Consider the following 18,363-nt stretch of genomic DNA (forward strand, 5'->3'; position numbering starts at 1 on the left):
TGGCTGCTGGGCTTAGAGGTTTCTCCCTGAAAGGAATCTGCCTGTAGCCTCCTCCTCCTCCTAGCTAAAATTGTTAAGTGACTATCTCCAGAATTTAAATAAACTCTTACCTTGTTTCAATATGATAGAATAAAGATCCCATCAGGTGTAGTAAGTGGCGATGAGAAGTATTTCCCTTATGTAGAGTAGTCATGGTATCAGGCTATGTTCTCTTCTTTCTACTCAGGGCAATAACTTTTTTCTTTGAAATTTAAAAAAAAAATTTGCAGCATTTTTCTTCTAGTAATGTACCTTCTAAAAAAATCCCAAGCAGCAGAGATGACTGTAAATACTTCCCAATGAGTCCTTACTCTGGTTGGTGCAGGGCTACTGCAATCTGAGATCAAGTCTGTGGTGCAGGAACATGAGGAATTCAGTCTCAGCAGAAAGATGCCATCAAACACCACCACTCCACGAGTGCTGGCCCATTTGTTTATGGATTGTTTACAACAATCTTTTTTAGCTATTGGCACCTGCTTCTGGATTTTGAAATGCATTGGTTTTCGTGGTGTGTCTCCTCACACTTTGGATTTGGTAGTGGGAATCCCAGTACAAAGGGAACCAGGATTCTGAATTATCCATTAGCATAAAGATAAATAACTTTCAGTGAGACCCATGAGGAATTATTTTAAAGATGCTTATTATTTTAAAGGGCACCCCGTGTGCAGCATGGCACCTCAGGGAACATGGGGCTGTCCTGCAGCCCTGGCGGCCCACAGTCATGGTCACAGAACACAGTTCCTTTGGGTAGGAAGGGACCTTAAAAATCATCTCATTCCAACTCTCCTGCCATGGGCAGAAACACCTTCCACTAGACCAGGTTGCTCCAAGCCCTGTCCCACCTGGCACTGACATCCACCTGATGTGGTACAGCCTCTCCTCCATGGAGCAGCTTGTGGGCTCTATGGGAAGCAGCACCCAGAACAGTGGCAGCCCTGCTAAGACATGGGGAATGTCGACCCCTGGAGCAAGGAAAAGGGGAATACTTGACAGTTTGTGGCCTCGGAGTCCTCCAGTCGTGTAATCCTTTGCTGTAGTGGCCAGTGCATTTCTTTGCCACCCAGACAGAACTGGAGTTATCTTTCCTTGAAACTGCTGGAGATCTGCCATGGGAAATGCCTTTCTTTGATCTGAATTTTGCCATGATCCCATAACTTATAATTACACTAATTCTTCCATTCCAGTGAAACCCGCCCCTTCCTTCTTTACCCATGGCACACGAGATTATTAGAGAAACCACTGAGACTTGTCAGAGCAGCATTGTGCTCCATGGTCTGCTGGGGTAGGTTTTACCTCTTGAGTTTGCTCAGATGTAGCAGAATTACTCCTTTTCACGTAAATACTGTTCCATAGCTCTGTACTGAGTTGGAGGAAAAAATTCCACAACAAAACCAAAAGTGCAGGAGCACACAGCTGCTTCTTTTTTTATGGTGAATAAAGTCACCTAGGCCAGCTGAGAAGGTCTGTAGCTGCCAGCAGATGTCATTGCAACCAGCACAGTGTGGTACATGTCAGGTGAGAACAGAGGCTCTGCAGTTATTCAGATAATACCCAATGGAGAATGAAAATAAAAAAATTGTGTAATTGCTGATTGCCAAGTGGCTCATTTGTAGATTACTGGTAGCTCATTTGTAGTAGGTAGAGTAGACATAGGGATTAAATCCCACACTACAATTTGTTTTCTGCTGAACAATTAAGATTTATTAGTCCCAAGCACAAATTATAGTTATTTAAAATGCTACTGTTTTATTTAAAATGGAACATGCAAGTGGATTATATTTAGTGGGGGTAGTTGTGTCCTGATAACCTAATAAACCTGAGGATTAATGAGGAGGGCTGGTGAGGGGCTGATCTGCCCCATGCTCCAGTGCTTTCTGCCACGCTGGGCCCTTGGGGGAGAGTGGAGCTCAGCAGCTTTTGGGGCTGGGGGCTGTGCCAGGGGCCCAGGGGTTGATTACAGGAGTGACTTGGTGTTGTTATCTTGGCTTCCCTCCTTTGTTTTCTCTGCCATGTCTCCAGGGCCTGGTGGTCTGTGCACATCTCCACTACAGTGCTCTAGTGGAAGGGGTTCCTGCCCATAGCAGGGAGATTGAAACTGGGTGAGCTTTGAGGTCCCTTCCAACCCAAATTATCCCAAGATCATATGATTCTGTGTTTCCTTGGTGCAGGAGGAGAGCCTTGGCATGCCTGTTGGTGCACGTGTTTGCCTGGATGTTTGTGCATGTATTTATGCCCTTGCTAACCGAAGTTTTTAATGCTCACAGATTTCTATGCTGGTGGCTACAGAGTGGCAGACAATACTCTTCTTGAAATCAGTGGCAAACTTTGCTGTCATAAAGACAAAATAATGAAAAATGCTAATTAGCCTCTGTTCCTGAGTAATTTCCCTGTGCCTCTTCTTCCTCTGGGGTCAGCCAGCAGACAGAGAAAATCCCTGAGCTGCCTGTAAGACCTTGGTCAGTCACTGTAGTTATTATTATGCCGTTGCATCAAATGTATATAAATATTTTATATAAAATCTCCCATTACAAGCAGTATTTATTGTTGGTTGGTGAAGATCACAAGCAGAACTGAGTCTGCTGAGCTCTGTCTTTTTCAGATTCAGGAGATAAGTCTCCACCCTAAAATACACTTTACAGTTGAGAAATGTAATTTCTGTTAAACTACTGGTCCAAATATAGCCTTGGTAGGCTAATACCAGGCAGATGGATGTGATGATACAAGAGATGTACTAAAGGGAGAGTTTTATGGCTAGTCTCCTCCAACACAATAAACAAGTATTTATCTTGTAGGAAACTCTGGCTCTTCCTACTTCTACAGTCACTGATGAGGCTGCATCTGAAATTCTGTTTTGTGTTGAGTTTTGGGCCTCTCACTCCAAGGCAAATATGGAGATGCTGAAGAGTTTGCAGACAAGGGCAGTGGAGCTGGGGAAAGGTTTGGAGTGCAAGTCTGATGAGGAGAGAGGCTAGGAGGGCTCATCCTGGACAAAAGGAGGCACCTTCTTGCTCTCTGCAACTCCCTGACAGAAGGGTGAAGCCCAGTAGGGATCCATCTCTTCTCCCAATAAACAAGTGATAGGACAAGAGGAAGCAGCCTCAAGTTGTGGCAGGAAAGGTTTAGATTTCATACTGGGGGAAAATATCCGCCAAAGTGGTTGTCGAGCTCTGGAAGAGGCTGCCCAAGGCACTCAGGGTAGAGTCACCATCCGTGGAGGGATTTAACACACGTGTAAATGTAGCACTTGGGGACATGGTTTAGTGGTGGCCTTGGCAGTGCTAGGTTGACATATGGACTCAATGATTTTAGAAGGTTTTTCCAACCTAAATGATTCTGTGATTCAAGACCCGGATGAACACCTGCCAGCACAGGAGATAATGTCATGTTTTTTTGCCGTAGATGAAATAAATCGGTGGGAAACTTTCCTTGACTTTCGCATGGGTTGTATCTTATTTTCAATTCCATGAGTCTAAATTGTTGATCTTTTGCTAACAGTGTTTGGAGATGCCCCAAACACTTCAGCTGGGGACATACAGAGTCACTTGTTCTGAGATGATGTTTCCTTATGAATCCCATCAGCTGGGGCTCGGCTCAGCTTGGGGATTTATTTCTTCAGAAAGTCCCAAGTTGCTTTATGTCCTGAAATAGAGGAGAGAGCCAGCCAAAGAATTAAAGGGAAGATGTTGTATTAAGCATGTGTTTTGAGAGAAATTGCTTTATCTCTGTAGTGCCTCACTTAAAGCCAAGAGGTTTAAAAAAGTGTAATTCTCTGTAATCCAAAGGATTTTTATTTTTTGCATTCTAAGGAGTTTAGATGATGGCCAGAAGATAGATGAGCTTATTTTTTAGTTGCAAACTTCACTGGGAAGAATGTAAATCCTAACCCAATGGCAATAATGTTTTGATTGGCTTTTATCAACAAATGTACAATCCATGGATAATGAAGAGAACTTTTACTATAAAAAAGGCAGTACTAATATAGGATTTAATCATGTGACAATGTCCCTGAAGCAAGAACTCTTTTGCCTGTGTATCACTGTCCTGGTGGCAAGATAAGTTTTTCATTCCCAGATTCTCTTGAAAGCAGATGTGGGACATCTGGACTTCCAGCTCAAACCCTAATTAATATCTTAGCTTAAAAATGTCACTGTAGGCATGTGGAGGTTGTATGCATGCAGGTGTGGTAGATGTTTTGGGTTTTTTATATATAATCAATGTTTTCTGTAACCTCAAATCCACCATTCAGCAAATACAGCTGTCAGTTACTGTAATAGATCAGAGACCATGACAAATAAGTTTAAAAAAAGTTTGTGTTACAAAATGACCTGCAGTTAAATAGCTGAACTCTGATGTTGGGTTGAGTTATTTAATTACCTGGTTGGGAAAAAATCTATGCCAGAAGCTTCATGTTAGCATCCATTCTTCCTTCTTTGTGAAATCTTTTTCTTCTTCTTTTCATCTAAATCGGTGTAAATGCTGGGGCAGTTATGGATCTGTTTGCATTTCATGGAAGTATCTGGCATTTGGTGGCACCATGGTGGCATTGTGGGGGTCTCCTGGTGCAGGCAGACCTGGCAGACATAGCTGTGCACCAGTGACGTACTGGGATGTGCAGGAATACAGCAGCTGCTTGCACATCAGCCACCCTGGTCCCTGCCTCCCATGGGACTGACTCCATACACACCCTTCTGTTTGCTTAGTTCTGCTTTGTTTAACTTTTCTGGAAAACCTTTTCCATGGAGTGCCATGTCACAGCTGGCTGCAGGGCAGGGCGAGCTCCCAGAGCAAGCTGTGTTGGAAAACAAGTCTGACCTCAGTCTGCAAAATTGGTACTTTAACATTTTTGTCCTTCACCACCTCCATGAAACGGTGATAGCTCACACTTGGGGTGGTGGGAGCAGACGCTTCCCTGGGGCTGCTTTCCCCAGTCAGGGTCAGGCCACCAGGACCCTCTCTATGGTCAGCCAAAGGTACAGCCCAGCAGTGGATTGCTCTTGCAAATGTCACCAGAGATGAGAATCAGAGCATGAAAATACAAATAAAGGTTTGGGATGAATGTGGCTTGTATCTGGATCTTCTGCCTCACATCAACCAGGACTCATGCACTTAAACTTCTCCCAGCAAAACTGTGGTGAGGTTTGGTGCTGGCTATGAAGAGTTGTGGATTTTCTGAGAAAAGTAAATAATGTGGCTTGAAATTCCTGGCCCCGTGCAGTCCTGGACCAGGTGATAAGCTCCCCAATAAGAACTGCATCATTAGAACTGTATAAACCCTCTGAGGTTTGCACCTGTTGCTTCTTGTATTCCCATGAACCCAGAACTCAAAGCAAAACCAAGTTAAAAGAGAAGGGTTTCATGAATTATTTTTCTCATCAAAACCATACGAAATTTTGACTTTCTTATTTTTTCAGTGTGAAGCCTTTGATCAGTCCTGCCTTGTGAATGTATGATTAGCTGGGGTTAAAATGAAATCCAAGACTGGGAACGTTTTGTGTGGTCTCTGGTTTCGACATGACAATTTTTCACATCCAACCTAACCAGGCTATCCCTGGGCCATGGCTGACAGTCACTTTCATAAAGCCATAGCCAAAAACTGAATGGAGCACTTGGTAAAAATATGCTGAGAAGCCAGCCTAGCCATAGCAGGATTCATTTGTTATTTTTATTTTGGCATAAAAAAGAAAGTTTGCTGCATTTATTAATAGGCCAAGTCATAATCCCCCATTATGGCACCTCCTGGCAATGTATTTGGCTGTATTTGGTAAATGAGACTTTCATCCAGGCCCTGAAGTTTTGAAACCAGCTCTTTCCAAGCTGCTTTCCATACTGAGACTCAAAGATGAAAATAATCTCATGACCATCCACTCCTGTAGTAAAATCTTTTGCAATTAAATCTGTGAATCTCAATACCTGAAAAACAGGACTTAATGACACATGACAAGAGCTGAGTTAAAATATGTATGACTTAGTACTGGCATGGTGGTTAATCTTTATCTTCACGAGTGTTGAGAAGATGAAATCAAGGCATGAGATGGGATTGCACACCACCAGGGTTACCTCATATATTCCCACCTCTTACCTGAACTTCACTTCTGAAAATGAGCCCCAGAAGTATTTCAGAATGGACAATTAAAAAAATAATAAAAAAAATCTGTAAAGATGCTTTGTTTGAAGTCAGGGGTTGCTGTGGTGTTTAGTGCATCACACCTCTCTTGTTTTGCTAGTCCCCAACACTCAGTCCTCATTACCTAGTTTGTTGTGAGAAATTAGGAGATTGAGGCAGCAAAGCTGCATGTTCCCCTTCAGTCTGAGTCCAGCTCACAGGATCAGACCTCTCCATCCTAAATTTCATCCAGGAGCCTCTGCCCCATGCTGCTGAGGCTGCCAGCATTAGCTGTTGAGCATTTAAACAGCTCCTTGTTTTACATCTCACAGGAGGTAACATTTAAGGAACTTCTAGAAGTCAAGTGGCAGGACAAGATTAATTAGGATTCCTTTCTAATCCTAATTACAATGATATTTGCTTCCCACGATAGGAGTTGTTCATTATCATATGTACAAGTTTGTGTCTTTAGTCTGTCTGCTTCCCTCCCCCCGACAAAAAAAGGTTAAATAATATTTAATGTGTTTTTGCAGTCATTAAAAAAAATCAACTCTTTTCAATCTGGTAAAAACATCAGATGGGCAGAGGAGAAACCCATTCAATTCCCTATTAATTTCCCTTGCTCTCTAATTATATGCAAATCCACCAAGCCCAGGTTTTAATTCAGCTGCTTGCATTAAGAGATCAGAGGAAGATTCAAAATGGGAAAGCAGAGTTTGACGTGTCATCGGGGGCTCATACAAATTTGACTGGAAGATAAATTCCACATTTTAATTAAAATGTTTATTCCACTCAGTACAATAATGCTTGCTTGCTTTCAGAGGAAAAAAAGGGTATTAAGCATTAAAGGAACTAATTCCTCCTATCAAGAAAATTAGGATTTCTCTCAGGCAGACACAGAGTATCATCCAGGATTAGCAGCTGTAGCATTCTTTGTAAACATGTCACCCTTGAAAGTGAGCAACAAGGAAAGCTGCTATCGCCTTGCTGCTGCAGGGTGTCCATAGAGCATCCCTTTGGCTTCAGAGGGGATTATCTTCCCTCCATGGCCCCCACAGAGCCGTTTATCATGGAAACTGGGAAATAAATGTGAGTCAGATTAGGATAATGGGATGGCAACGGGCAGCTCCACTCTCTCGGAGATCACCAGGGGGATTTGGGGGTCCCTGTGGGAAGGGATGCCCCTCACCACATCCCTCACCCATCAGGCTTCACTGGTTGGAAAAACCAGTGCTAGGGAGGGAGTGACATCTGTCCCCACACTGGGCTGGAATGATGCTGCAGAGGGGTCTGGGAGAGACCTTGAGGAAGGCTCAGAGCGTCTGTGGTACATTCATTCTGGAAGTGTGCTTGACATTTGTATAAATTTGAAAGGATTTCACCATAGTAGAGAAATGTGCACTCAAGGAGGGTGATAATACTACATATTATCATCCCTGGCTGTTTTGACTTGTCTCTTCCTGAATTGTGACATGGGCTTGGACATGGCCACCTCTAACATGGTAAAGCACCTTCCCTTGGTGTTATCTGACATTGTGAGAGTGCATGGCCTTGGTCATTGGATGCCATGAAGAAGCTCCCTCTGGACAAGTCAGCAGCATTACACTACCATTTTTATTTTTATTTATTATTCCTGTTATTGCTGTTATTTTTCTCCAGCACTGTCAGTGAGTTGAGGATTTAAGATGGGGTGAGAAACTTGGGTTTGTTGTCTGTTTCTGTTTCTTCCAACCAGTGATGTTGTCAGATAATGAGATCTCCCCTGAAGCTGAGCAGGAGAGGAGAGGAGAGGAGAGGAGAGGAGAGGAGAGGAGAGGAGAGGAGAGGAGAGGAGAGGAGAGGAGAGGAGAGGAGAGGAGAGGAGAGGAGAGGAGAGGAGAGGAGAGGAGAGGAGAGGAGAGGAGAGGAGAGGAGAGGAGAGGAGAGGAGAGGAGAGGAGAGGAGAGGAGAGGAAAGGAAAGGAGAGGAAAGGAAAGGAAAGGAAAGGAAAGGAAAGGAAAGGAAAGGAAAGGAAAGGAAAGGAAAGGAAAGGAAAGGAAAGGAAAGGAAAGGAAAGGAAAGGAAAGGGAAAGGAAAAAAAAATAGGGACTATAGTTCTTGCCAGGAGGTGCTGACAACTGTCCCTTCCCAAGCCTATAGACAAGGGGCAAACATCCTGTGATAGGTCTCCTGTCCAGGTCCCAGTGTGACAGGGGTGACAACAGAAGGATGGTGTCACCCATGGTGGCCTTGCATCCAGGCACTGCTGTGACGTGGAGGGGCAGGTTTCACCCCTCTGATGTCTGGCTAATCAAAATGTCTTAAATCACATCAGTGGTTTTTTTTTTTGAGGGGTTGTGTTTTGTAAACTCCCCCACACTCTTTCAAGTACATGGGCTGGTTTTGTGTTTGTTATAAATGGAAACAAAAACATAGCCAGCAGCCAGGACCCCTCTCCTGCCCAGGGATTCTGTAAGCAACCATTTGCCTCCAGAAAACTGCACAATGCTGGTACCTGGAGGGTTCTTGTTGCTGGCAGATAGCCCCAGAAATATTGCAGGTTTTTCCATCTGCTGCTGCAAGCACATCCTTGGAGAGGAGGGATCTTAGAATCTCAGAATGGAAGGGACCTTAAAGAGTGTCTCGTTCCACCTCCCCTGCCATGGGCAGGGACAGCGTCCACTAGAGCAGGGTGCTGCAAGCTCCACCCAACCTGGCCTTGGAACATTCCTGGGGCATGGGGCAGCCACAGTTTCTCTGGGAAACTGGTGCCAGTGCCTCACCATGCTCATAGGGAATAATTTCTTCCCTATGTCTAGGGATGTGACAACCAGATGCCAGAGCCATCTCAGTTCAGATCCAGCACGCAGCTGGGGCAGGGGTTTGCAAATGGGTTCTCAAAGCAGGTGAAAATCCTTGAAACTTGCAGCAGCAGGGATTACAACATGGCTCTCACAGTGCAGACCCTCAGTGTTTCACCAAACCTTTGCCCACTGAGGTTTAGCTTGACCTGGTGCTGCCCAGCCACTTGGGGGACGAAATCCCTGGTCCTTCGGGAAACGATGTCTCAAGCCTGGCCACAGAGCAAGCCTTGCCTCTGTGACACGTTTTTGTTTTGCTTTCCTCCCTTGCCCTCTTGGACATTTTCCTAATTAATTCTGGGTACTGGACCAACCGCTGGCCTTCGAGAAGTGGAGTGAAATAAAGGAGGTCAGATACTATCAGCCTCCACAGGTCAAGAGGGAGCCTTTGCATTCATAGCCTCGAGCGTTACCAGTAACTCCAGGGTTTGCAGGTTTTGATTCAAATTCTCAGAACCACAGGACGTGATGGGGACAGAGATATTTTTTTTTCTCTGTAGCCCAGAACATGAGAGAGCCAATAACCAGGGATAGATGTTGCAGAACAAGCTGGGGGGTTGATGCAGCCCCAGAATTAAATTGCCCAGTTTTCTGGGAGAGACCTGCAGGGGTTTGGTGCTGCAGTGTGGCTGCTGGGTTATATTGCCCCAGTATTTTGATTCCATGAAGCCAAATGTCACCACTGCCTTTTGTGGCAGTGGCACACTGGGACTGAAGGGAGTTGCTATTCTCTCCTCAGTAGATGCTTTGAGTGTCACAGCAGGAGTTTTTCCCAAGCAAGGAAGGCATTGCATGAGGGCACTTTCTGCAGGTTTGAGGAGGCATCTGGAGTGAGGTGGCTCTTCTGCTGAATGGAGCTATAAACATCAGGTGGTGATGTCTAAATTTCATTTTTTGGGGGATCCACCTCTCTGGTGTGGGATATAGCTGCCTCCACACTTGCCTCCTGTTACCCTAAGACAGCAGCCTTGTGGAGGGACTTTTCATCTTTATTTTTCCATGGTTTTTTTTGTTTGTTTTGGTTTGGTTTTATTTTTTTGGTTTTTTGGGTTTTTTGTTTTTTTTTTTTTTTCAGGAAGAACCACCTACATTTTTCTCTTATAAGGTAAATACTTGAAAGTGAAACACTCTTCCTGTGCCCGTAAATGGTGAAAAACTCAGCTTATTTCCCCTGCAGAGTTGTACTGAAAAATAATAACCATTATTGCTCAAAATCAGAAACCAGCAGCAGCAAGGAAGGTCACTGAGAAATTCTGGAAGGCTTTTAAGTTCTTTCCTTGTATTTCCCCCATTGCTGTAAGTGTTCAAGGCCAGGTTGGACGGGGCCCTGAGCGACATGGTCTAGGGGGTGGTATGTATCTGCCCGTGGCAGGGAGTTGGAACTGTATCTTTAAGGTACCTTCCAACCCAGACTGTTCTGTGATTCCATGATTTGTCCCCCCTCTGAGTGCTGGGAAACAGATGGTGTGAAATGTCAGGAAACTTGTTCTCTGATGTGCATCCCAATCACAGGGGAATACAGATCAGGGGAGCTGAGTTTGGCCACTAAGGCAAGCACATCCCCTGGAATGTGCAAAGAAGGTCAGGGCTACCCAGGTGTCTCATCAGCATTTTCAAAGCAGAGCTGGATTTTAAAGAAGCTGAAAGAAATCAGGGGAAAAGGAAGAGTTGAGGAAATTAATTCTCCATCAACCGCAAAAGTGTAGAGTGCATGGATAAAAATGAGTGAGGGAAATGTTTAGATAAAAACCTGAGCAAAGACAGTATTTGCCTGTATGTGTGATACATCTCTTAAATCAATCAACTGCTTGTTGCAATTTATATGCAAAATTAATGCAAGTATTAATAACTGCAAATTATTCCTTTCCTCTCCATCTGACTGCTGTTCTTAAGCACACCAGAGCCAGCCAGACGTGGGGTGCACAGGGCAGTGGGACTATTCCAGTCTTGGGGATGAGGTCTCTGGAGGACCCTTGGTGGTGCTGAGGGTAAGAACCAGATCCAGCTCTCTGTGCCACAGCCATGCTAGTTGACCTGGGCAGTGGACAGGAAGTTGCTGCTGCAGCCAAAATTTGGATCTGCTGGAGGGTGCACGGCTGAATGAGGGCAGTGCCTGAGGATGGGTGGCTATAACTTTCTCTATTTCCTTTCCTCCACGGCAGCGGGCTGGGCGCTGGGACTGCAGCAAAAGTGAGAAAAGAGAAAATAGTGTGCTGAAATGAGAAATGAGTCAATGCTGCCTTTGCCTGCAGGCTGCCAAGGGCTCCTGCCCCAGCCCATGCAGTCAGTGCCAGAAACAGTCTGCAGTGGGTACTGGGGTGACCTCTTATCACAGCTTCTCCTGGTGTAACACCATGGGGAAATGAGGGGCAAAGATGTCTGCTGACAAGGTCTGGGGCTCTGAGCTGGGAAGTGTTACCAGAACTTAGAGTGTGCAGAGTTGGCATTGAGTCATGGGCTCTGGGTCCCCGGTGCCCCAAGTGACAGTATTCCCCTGGGAGTCCTCCTGAAAGCCCTCCTGGCATCTGATGCTGTGGGATGTGCCTAATAATGTCCTTAATCATGTCACAGAATCAGAGGATGGTTTGGGTTGCAGGGAACATTAGAGATCATCCAGTCACAGGTAGCTTCCCCAGCAGCAGTGCATGCAGCCTGACCTTACACCTTTCTTTCTGTGGCATGATGACTAATTTTGCAGTGAAGAGTAATTAATTCCTCATTGAATCAGCAACAGCAAACCTTGGTATGTTTTGCTTTTCATAGCCTACACATCGACTCATCTCACTCTCTCTGAGAAGTGACGTCAAAGCAAACACATATGGGGCAACTCAGGGCTGGACTGCAGCCTGCAGCTCCTGTGCTGCACTCAGGCACCCACGCAGGGCAGAGGAGCACGGAGATCTGCTCGGAGCTCAGCCCAGCATCTGAGCTGAGAACAGACTTGGGGGATGCTCCCAGCCAGACACACAGCACAGCCAGCGACACAGGGATCTGTCAAACCCCCCTCTGCCATGGTGGTGATGGCCACCAGCATGACACAGCTGCCAGCCCCAGTTCCTTTCCCTTGGCCAAACCCCTCGCTACACACAGGCTGGGCTGGCCCACAGCTCTTCATTTCTCTGTCTTTGGGGCTGGCAATGTGGGAAAATTTGAAAGTGATGTGAGTAATTTCACCTGACTGTGGCGAGGCTCCCCGGTGAGGCTGGAAACCACAGTGCTCACCCTGGCCACCAGCTCCTGCACCCAGGCACTCTGTGCTGTGGGGGATGGATCCTGCTCCCTCCGGGGTGCTTCCAGTCTTCCCTCTTCACAGCCAGGGTCATGGGGGCACCTGGCTCCAAGGGTCATAGTGGGTTATGGGACTTCCCCTGCAGGCTCCTGTGCATCCATGGACAGACAGTGGCTCTTACAGTGCAGGGTTTTCCAGCAGTTTCGGCTCTTGGGATGTTGGCGGATGTTCTGGGAGCTGTGGTTTGTGCAAGGCAGGCAGCATCCTGTTATCCTCCATGGGGAGCGCAGCGTCTCTTGAAGTCACATCCCCAAGAAAATTTAACAGCATGAAATGTAACATTTTTCACTACTGGAAGGGGCAATAGAGTTAAACTACTTTATCTTAGTTCTGAATTGTCTTCTACCAGAAAATTAGTTGAAGTCATTCCCCGTTGAAGTCAAAAGCAGTGGTGGAGCCCAGCACTGGTGGGGATGTTGGGATCCCCAGCAGCCCTCCAAGCAGCGTGGTGTGACCACTGCTGCTTTAAATTGCTGTGTTCAGTTGTAGCAAGGAATACTTTTCACAGGTTACAAAACATCCTCTTTTTTTTTTTTTTTCATTTGTTTCTTTTCCTAAACTGAACCAAGCAGAAAAAAAAATCTTTTTTTTTTTCCTACAATATTTTCAGAGTTAAAAACTCAAAGAGTTTTACCAGCCATGGAAGTTTTTTAGTTCGATAACTTCATTCAAATTTTGACTGTTGACCTTCTGTGCTACTTTTTCTAAGATTAGCTTTAAAGTTTAACAGAAAAATCCTCCATCAAACCTGCAAAGTAAAACTACTCATTTTTAGCATGCCATGACTAAATAGGTAAGTCTTTAAAAATGAATTAAAATACTTGCTAACATGAGGTGGTTTCCAGAAAATGTTTGATAATACTCTCACACTATTCTCTAGTGAAAACCCCACATTTTTGATTAAAAGCCCCTCGTTTATAGTTCTGATCAACCAGCAGCTTGTATAACCCCACCGCTACCTGTGGCCAGAGCATCTGTGATGGAGAATGGGAGCAGAGGCAAAGGATGTTCAACCTGATCAGGCACCTTGAAGCCCAAATACACTGGAACTCCAACCGTGAGGGTGATCCTTATGTGCAAGATCCACTGGGTTTGCATGTGGTCAGAGGAAAATGAGTTCTCTCTCTGGCCTTGAGATCCCATCGCTATCACCCCCAGGTGTGGGTGGGGAGATCTAATTTTCTCTTGCCAACACTTAATCTTTTTTAATAATTAATGCTACTGTCTTTTCTCCTCCAATTACCTCTACTTATTAAAGTCACATCTTAGCTTCAAGGAGGGATCTTCTTCCTTCAGTAGTGTTGGGCTTTTCAGTCATTTTCAGGGAGGTTGTGGGATGGTTAGTGCTGGGAGGGGGATGCACTGCAGCATCAGTGCCTGGCTCAGCACACCGGGGAGGAGGGGGCAGTGCTCACATGGTAGCTGGGCACTCAGCAGAGCTGCAATTTAGGAAATTTGAGAGGGGGGAAAAAGCCCTCCAGGCTTGCAAACCCCATCCTGCTGCTCCATCCCCTCTGGAAATACCATTCTGTGGTTGCTGTAAATGTGTCTCTTCATTTCTGTACAAGGTTGTGGCTGCACAGCTCATTCCCCAACCTGTCCTCAAAGGGCTGTGCTGGAAGAGGTGAGGCAAAGCTGTCCTTGGAGCCATTTCACATGCCCCTATGGCTGCTGAAGGACAGGAGGTGACAAATTGGTGTTGGGGACATGATGTTTGGCACCAGCAGTGTTATTTTTGGTGGGTGGGTAGTGAGCAGCTCTGTCACTGCAGCTCTGGGCTGTGTTAAAACCCAGGGTACAAAATGTGACACTTTACCAAACCACAGGATGTCCCCTGTGATGTCCTGAGCAGCAGCATCCGGTGTCCTCCCAGGAGACCTTCTGAGAGAACACCAAACCACTGCCCTCGTGTCAGTTCAATCCTCTTGGGAGAAAACATTTACATCAGGTTAATTTTATGGTATAAAACATGGTTAGCTGCTGAGTCCTGGCTTTGAAAAGCCTCTTCAAGGTTCATGTGCTGCAGCTGATTCGCAGGAACATAGTCTAGACCATACAAAAAAGGGGAATTGATCCCATTTCTCTGGCATATGGATTTCTGTAAGCCAGGTATGGTTTCAGAGTACATCTGGGGAAGACCCGGACCTGCAGTCATGGCCATGGGCCACAAACCATTGGCAGCTGCAGTCTTTGAACCAGGATCAAGATGGAGTCCTCTCTCTATATTTTTGTGCAGCATTTCCTTTTTCCCTTAATTTTGGGAGATGGGTTCCTATAACAAACTCCCTAATAGAGGAAGTAGAAAGGGGGATAAATAGTCCCTTGCAGAAATTTTTCTTGTCTCCTTGATGGTCATCCTTCCCCACCAATTCTTTGTGGCTTTAGAGAGTAGAGAAGTTTTTGAGTGAGGCAAGGGCAAGTGCAGAAGGGTCATGGGGAAGGCAGTTCTTCTTACTGGTGCAGCATGTTGTTTTCCATCTGGAGTGATGGAAAAACTGAGTAATTGAGCTGCAAATCTTGTTGTACCACCAGGTTACCACTGAACCATTGAATTTCAGAATGGGTTGGGTTGGAAGGGACCTTTAAAATCATCTCCTTCCAATACCCTGCCATGGGCAGGGTCACATTCCACTAGACCAGCTCTAAGCCCAGTCCAACCTGGCCTTGAGCACTTCCATGGTCTGCTTTGGTGGGAAGGAGGACAGTCCATGCTTTATTCTAACCACAAGTACTCCCTGCTTTTCCCTGGGGAATTAGCCTGCAGATCAGCTTCAGAACAATTCATCTGCCTTTGGAGTGGTCTGTGTCTTCTGTCATTGTTCTGAAAACTGTTCACAGTTACCAGGCAGTGAGGCTGGCTGGTGAATGGTGCTGAGCTTTGGATCAGGCTTGAGGTAAATGGGAAAGAAAGATCTGTCCTACTTTGAACAGAAGAAATGCTTGAGTTGAGCTTTTCAAAACAGTTCAACATTGAGTTTGTTCTGCTCCAGTGTCATGTTAGAATGTACACGTAGAACTGCATATCCCTCATTTAGGCTTTGTGGCTCTTAAATAAGCTAAACCATAGCTAATTTTAGAAATATCACTGAAAAGTGCTTCTTCATCTCATTTGATGGCTAAGAATAGAAAGAGCTCAGAGCTCCAAACGTGTTTAACTAAGTGGGAACCAGCCCAGTGCTGCTCTTGATGGGGAAACCACATAACCCATAGCCCTGCTGCAAGACAGCAATGCTGGTACCATGCCACTACCACACGAGTTTGTGCTGGGAATAGGGATTACATTCCCAGTACCCCATTGTATAGGGTAGTGTTGTAGAAAGAAAATCTACACCTGTTTATTATCAGGAATTGGGGTTTTCATTCATTCTCAAATGCAGACCTGCATGCATCTTGGTTTTTATTTGCATGAGCAAACATTTGTGGGAAAAGCAGATGTAAAGCAGTGTCTCCATCTGTCTGTTTTCCTTTCCACTTCATGGGTTTCCTCCTCAGAGCAGGGATGCAAAATACAGGACTTGCTCAGGGCTCCCAGTTCACTTGGAGCAGCTGGGATAGGTCCAGGATAGGTTGATCAGACTCACTGTCTGTGTCTGTGCCTCCTTCACCAAAGCCAACCAGAGCTTTATGCTCATTCTGCTTGAGCAAAATCATTACCAAAGTGAAAGGCACCAGTGAATTGAGTCCAGGCATCCTAAATGACTTGTCAAAAATCACACAGAAAATCACCTGTAGGCATCCCAGTGAGACTGGTGAAAACTGACTGGCATGCCCAGTTCCTAGTCCCTGGAGAGCTTTCTGACCTGCTCTGTTCCCAAATTCACCCTGTTTTGGAGTGCTGTTAGTCCTGTTTCTTTTTGTGGATTTATCTGGGACAAGAATCCTAACATTCCATCACCAAGATGAAGTCATTTTGGATTTAAAGACAGGCATGGGCAAAACTGGACATGTACGAAACAGTACAGGATGTGTAGATGGCTGTGTGTGTGTGTGTGTGTGTGTGTGTGTGTGTGTGTTTGTTCCTTACAGCTGTGCAGCTCTTCCAAACAGATTCCCCTCTCTCTGCTCCGACATGCAGGAGAACTTTCTGTTGTGTTCACCAAAAAGGGCCTTTTCCAAGGTGATGGGCTCCAACAGCCATGCTGTGTGTAACCAGGAATAGCTACAAGAGAAGACAGACTTTTCTCTGCTTACTTTTCCTGGATTTTTTTGCATCTCCTGCATTACCTCAGCTCCCTCTGGTCCTTCTCCAGCACTGGAGCTCAGTCCAACAGGGATTTCAGCCCAAGGGCTCACTGGTCCTGTTTTCAGAGGCATTACCCTCAGCATTTAATGGTGGTCTTGGCAGTGTTGAGTTAATGGTTGGATTTGATGATCTCTATAAAGTCTTATCCAACCTAAATGATTCTGTGATCCCGTGCCTGTCCTTGCATGACAGCCCTGATTAATAAAGGGCAAACATGACTTTCACAGTGAATATGAAGAATTCACTGTGAAAGTCCAGATTTAGACCCTGTAGTCCAGGACAGAGAACAAGAGTTTTGCATTGCGTAACACACTTCGTACATTTGTCCTAGAATAAAAGATACTGGAAATTAATGGAAAAAAAAATCTGATATTTGAAAACTCGATGCTGGTTTGATCTGTTTTCCACTTATCCAAGAAATCATCTCTAGCTGTTTTCCCTGTTTGGTTTATGGACTTTTTTTTTGCAAGATACTGCAGTGTTTGTTTAGTAATTTGTTTAGTGTTTGTTTAGTGTTTTTAGTTATTCCCAGCCTTGCTGGCAACAGCAGGACTGCAGAGGGCACTGACCCTCCTTGCTGGTGGATTCCGATGACTTCTGAGTCCTCTCCATTGTTGTGTCTTGCAGTCCAACAAAGTTCCTGTTGTGCAGCCATCCCACGGAGTGCACCCTCTCACCCCGCTCATCCCGTACAGCAACGACCATTTCAGCCACGGCTCCCACTCGCCCCACTTGCCTGCTGACATCAACCAGAAACAAGGTAATGGTAGCACTGGGATCTGTGTGCTGGGAAGGGTGACAGAGCTGGAGACCACTAATGCTGGCACCTTCCTGATACCAAATCAATAAGAAAAATCGGGGCCTTTGGTCAGCTGGGACATTGTTGAGCAGTAGGAGGTTATTTAGCTTATTTGCAATGCTTTGTGATCTGGCCATGAGCAGTTTGATACCAAAAGTGCCAGCCCTACTGATGGAGTGTACTCAGTTCTCTGTACAAGCTGTCCTGTACCTTGAGACCAGATAATGCACAAGAGTCAACCAGAAAATGGAAAGTAACTTTTCCTTTGACGCATACCTAAACTCTTGTCAGGTTGTCATTTTGAGAAAATAAATGCTTGAAACAGGAAATACTTTTGACTAAACAGGATCAGTGTCTGATAGTTGACGGGGTTGACATGTGTGTTCCTGTAGCCACATGTTGTGTGGCTGTCACCCGTTTTGGCTTTTTGTGTTCTGTATGAGTGCAGGCTATGCCAATTGGCTCATGAGGCTGTGGAGGAAAGTACAGTATGTTGAGGTTAAACCCTCTAAATTAAACTGTAGATACAGGTATGTGTTGAGGTTCAGTCCATCATTCCATCATTCTTCATGGGTTCCTGGCAAACTGAGTGTAAAATTGAGCTATTCTTAACCTTACATTAGTGCAGAACATCTGTTCCAATTACCCAGGCTTTTACACAGACCTGGGCTTGAGTTCATGGGAAAGCAAGCAAACTGTCAGTTTTGTGTCAAACTGCATTCATGAAGGAGGTCAGTGTCCATCAGAGTGCAGAAAACAGTGCCAAAACAGAGGCACAAAACCAACTGTTGTGATTTGGGCAAATGCCTCCACCCAGGAGTGATCCAAACTGTCCTAGGGGCATCAGCTTCACAAGTTAACATCGCTGATAAAACAGTGGGTTTATTGAGGATGCTCTTGGCTGGAGGACCCACTGAATAATCCCTGGTCTGAACCTGGAGGCCACACTCTGGATTCATCAGGAATGCTGATGATAGGGTTTAGGTTTGGAGGTCACATTCTGGACTCATTAGGGCTGCTGATGGGTAGGGTTTAGCTCCTGTGTAAGAG

At 45.4% G+C, this 18,363-nt stretch overlaps 1 protein-coding gene across 2 annotated transcripts in view; it reads left to right on the plus strand.

Annotated features, from left to right (window-relative positions):
* The window catches only part of TCF7 (transcription factor 7), a 69,812-nt gene that overhangs the window by 33,649 nt on the left and 17,800 nt on the right, over positions 1 to 18,363 (plus strand). For both annotated transcript variants that reach the window (XM_062502295.1, XM_062502296.1), the window contains exon 4: positions 17,142 to 17,274. In XM_062502295.1, the coding sequence (XP_062358279.1) occupies positions 17,142 to 17,274 (133 nt within the window). The remainder of the gene's footprint in view (positions 1 to 17,141; positions 17,275 to 18,363) is intronic.

This window comes from Cinclus cinclus, chromosome 14 (assembly GCF_963662255.1).
Source record: "Cinclus cinclus chromosome 14, bCinCin1.1, whole genome shotgun sequence".
Taxonomy (NCBI): Eukaryota; Metazoa; Chordata; class Aves; order Passeriformes; family Cinclidae; genus Cinclus; species Cinclus cinclus.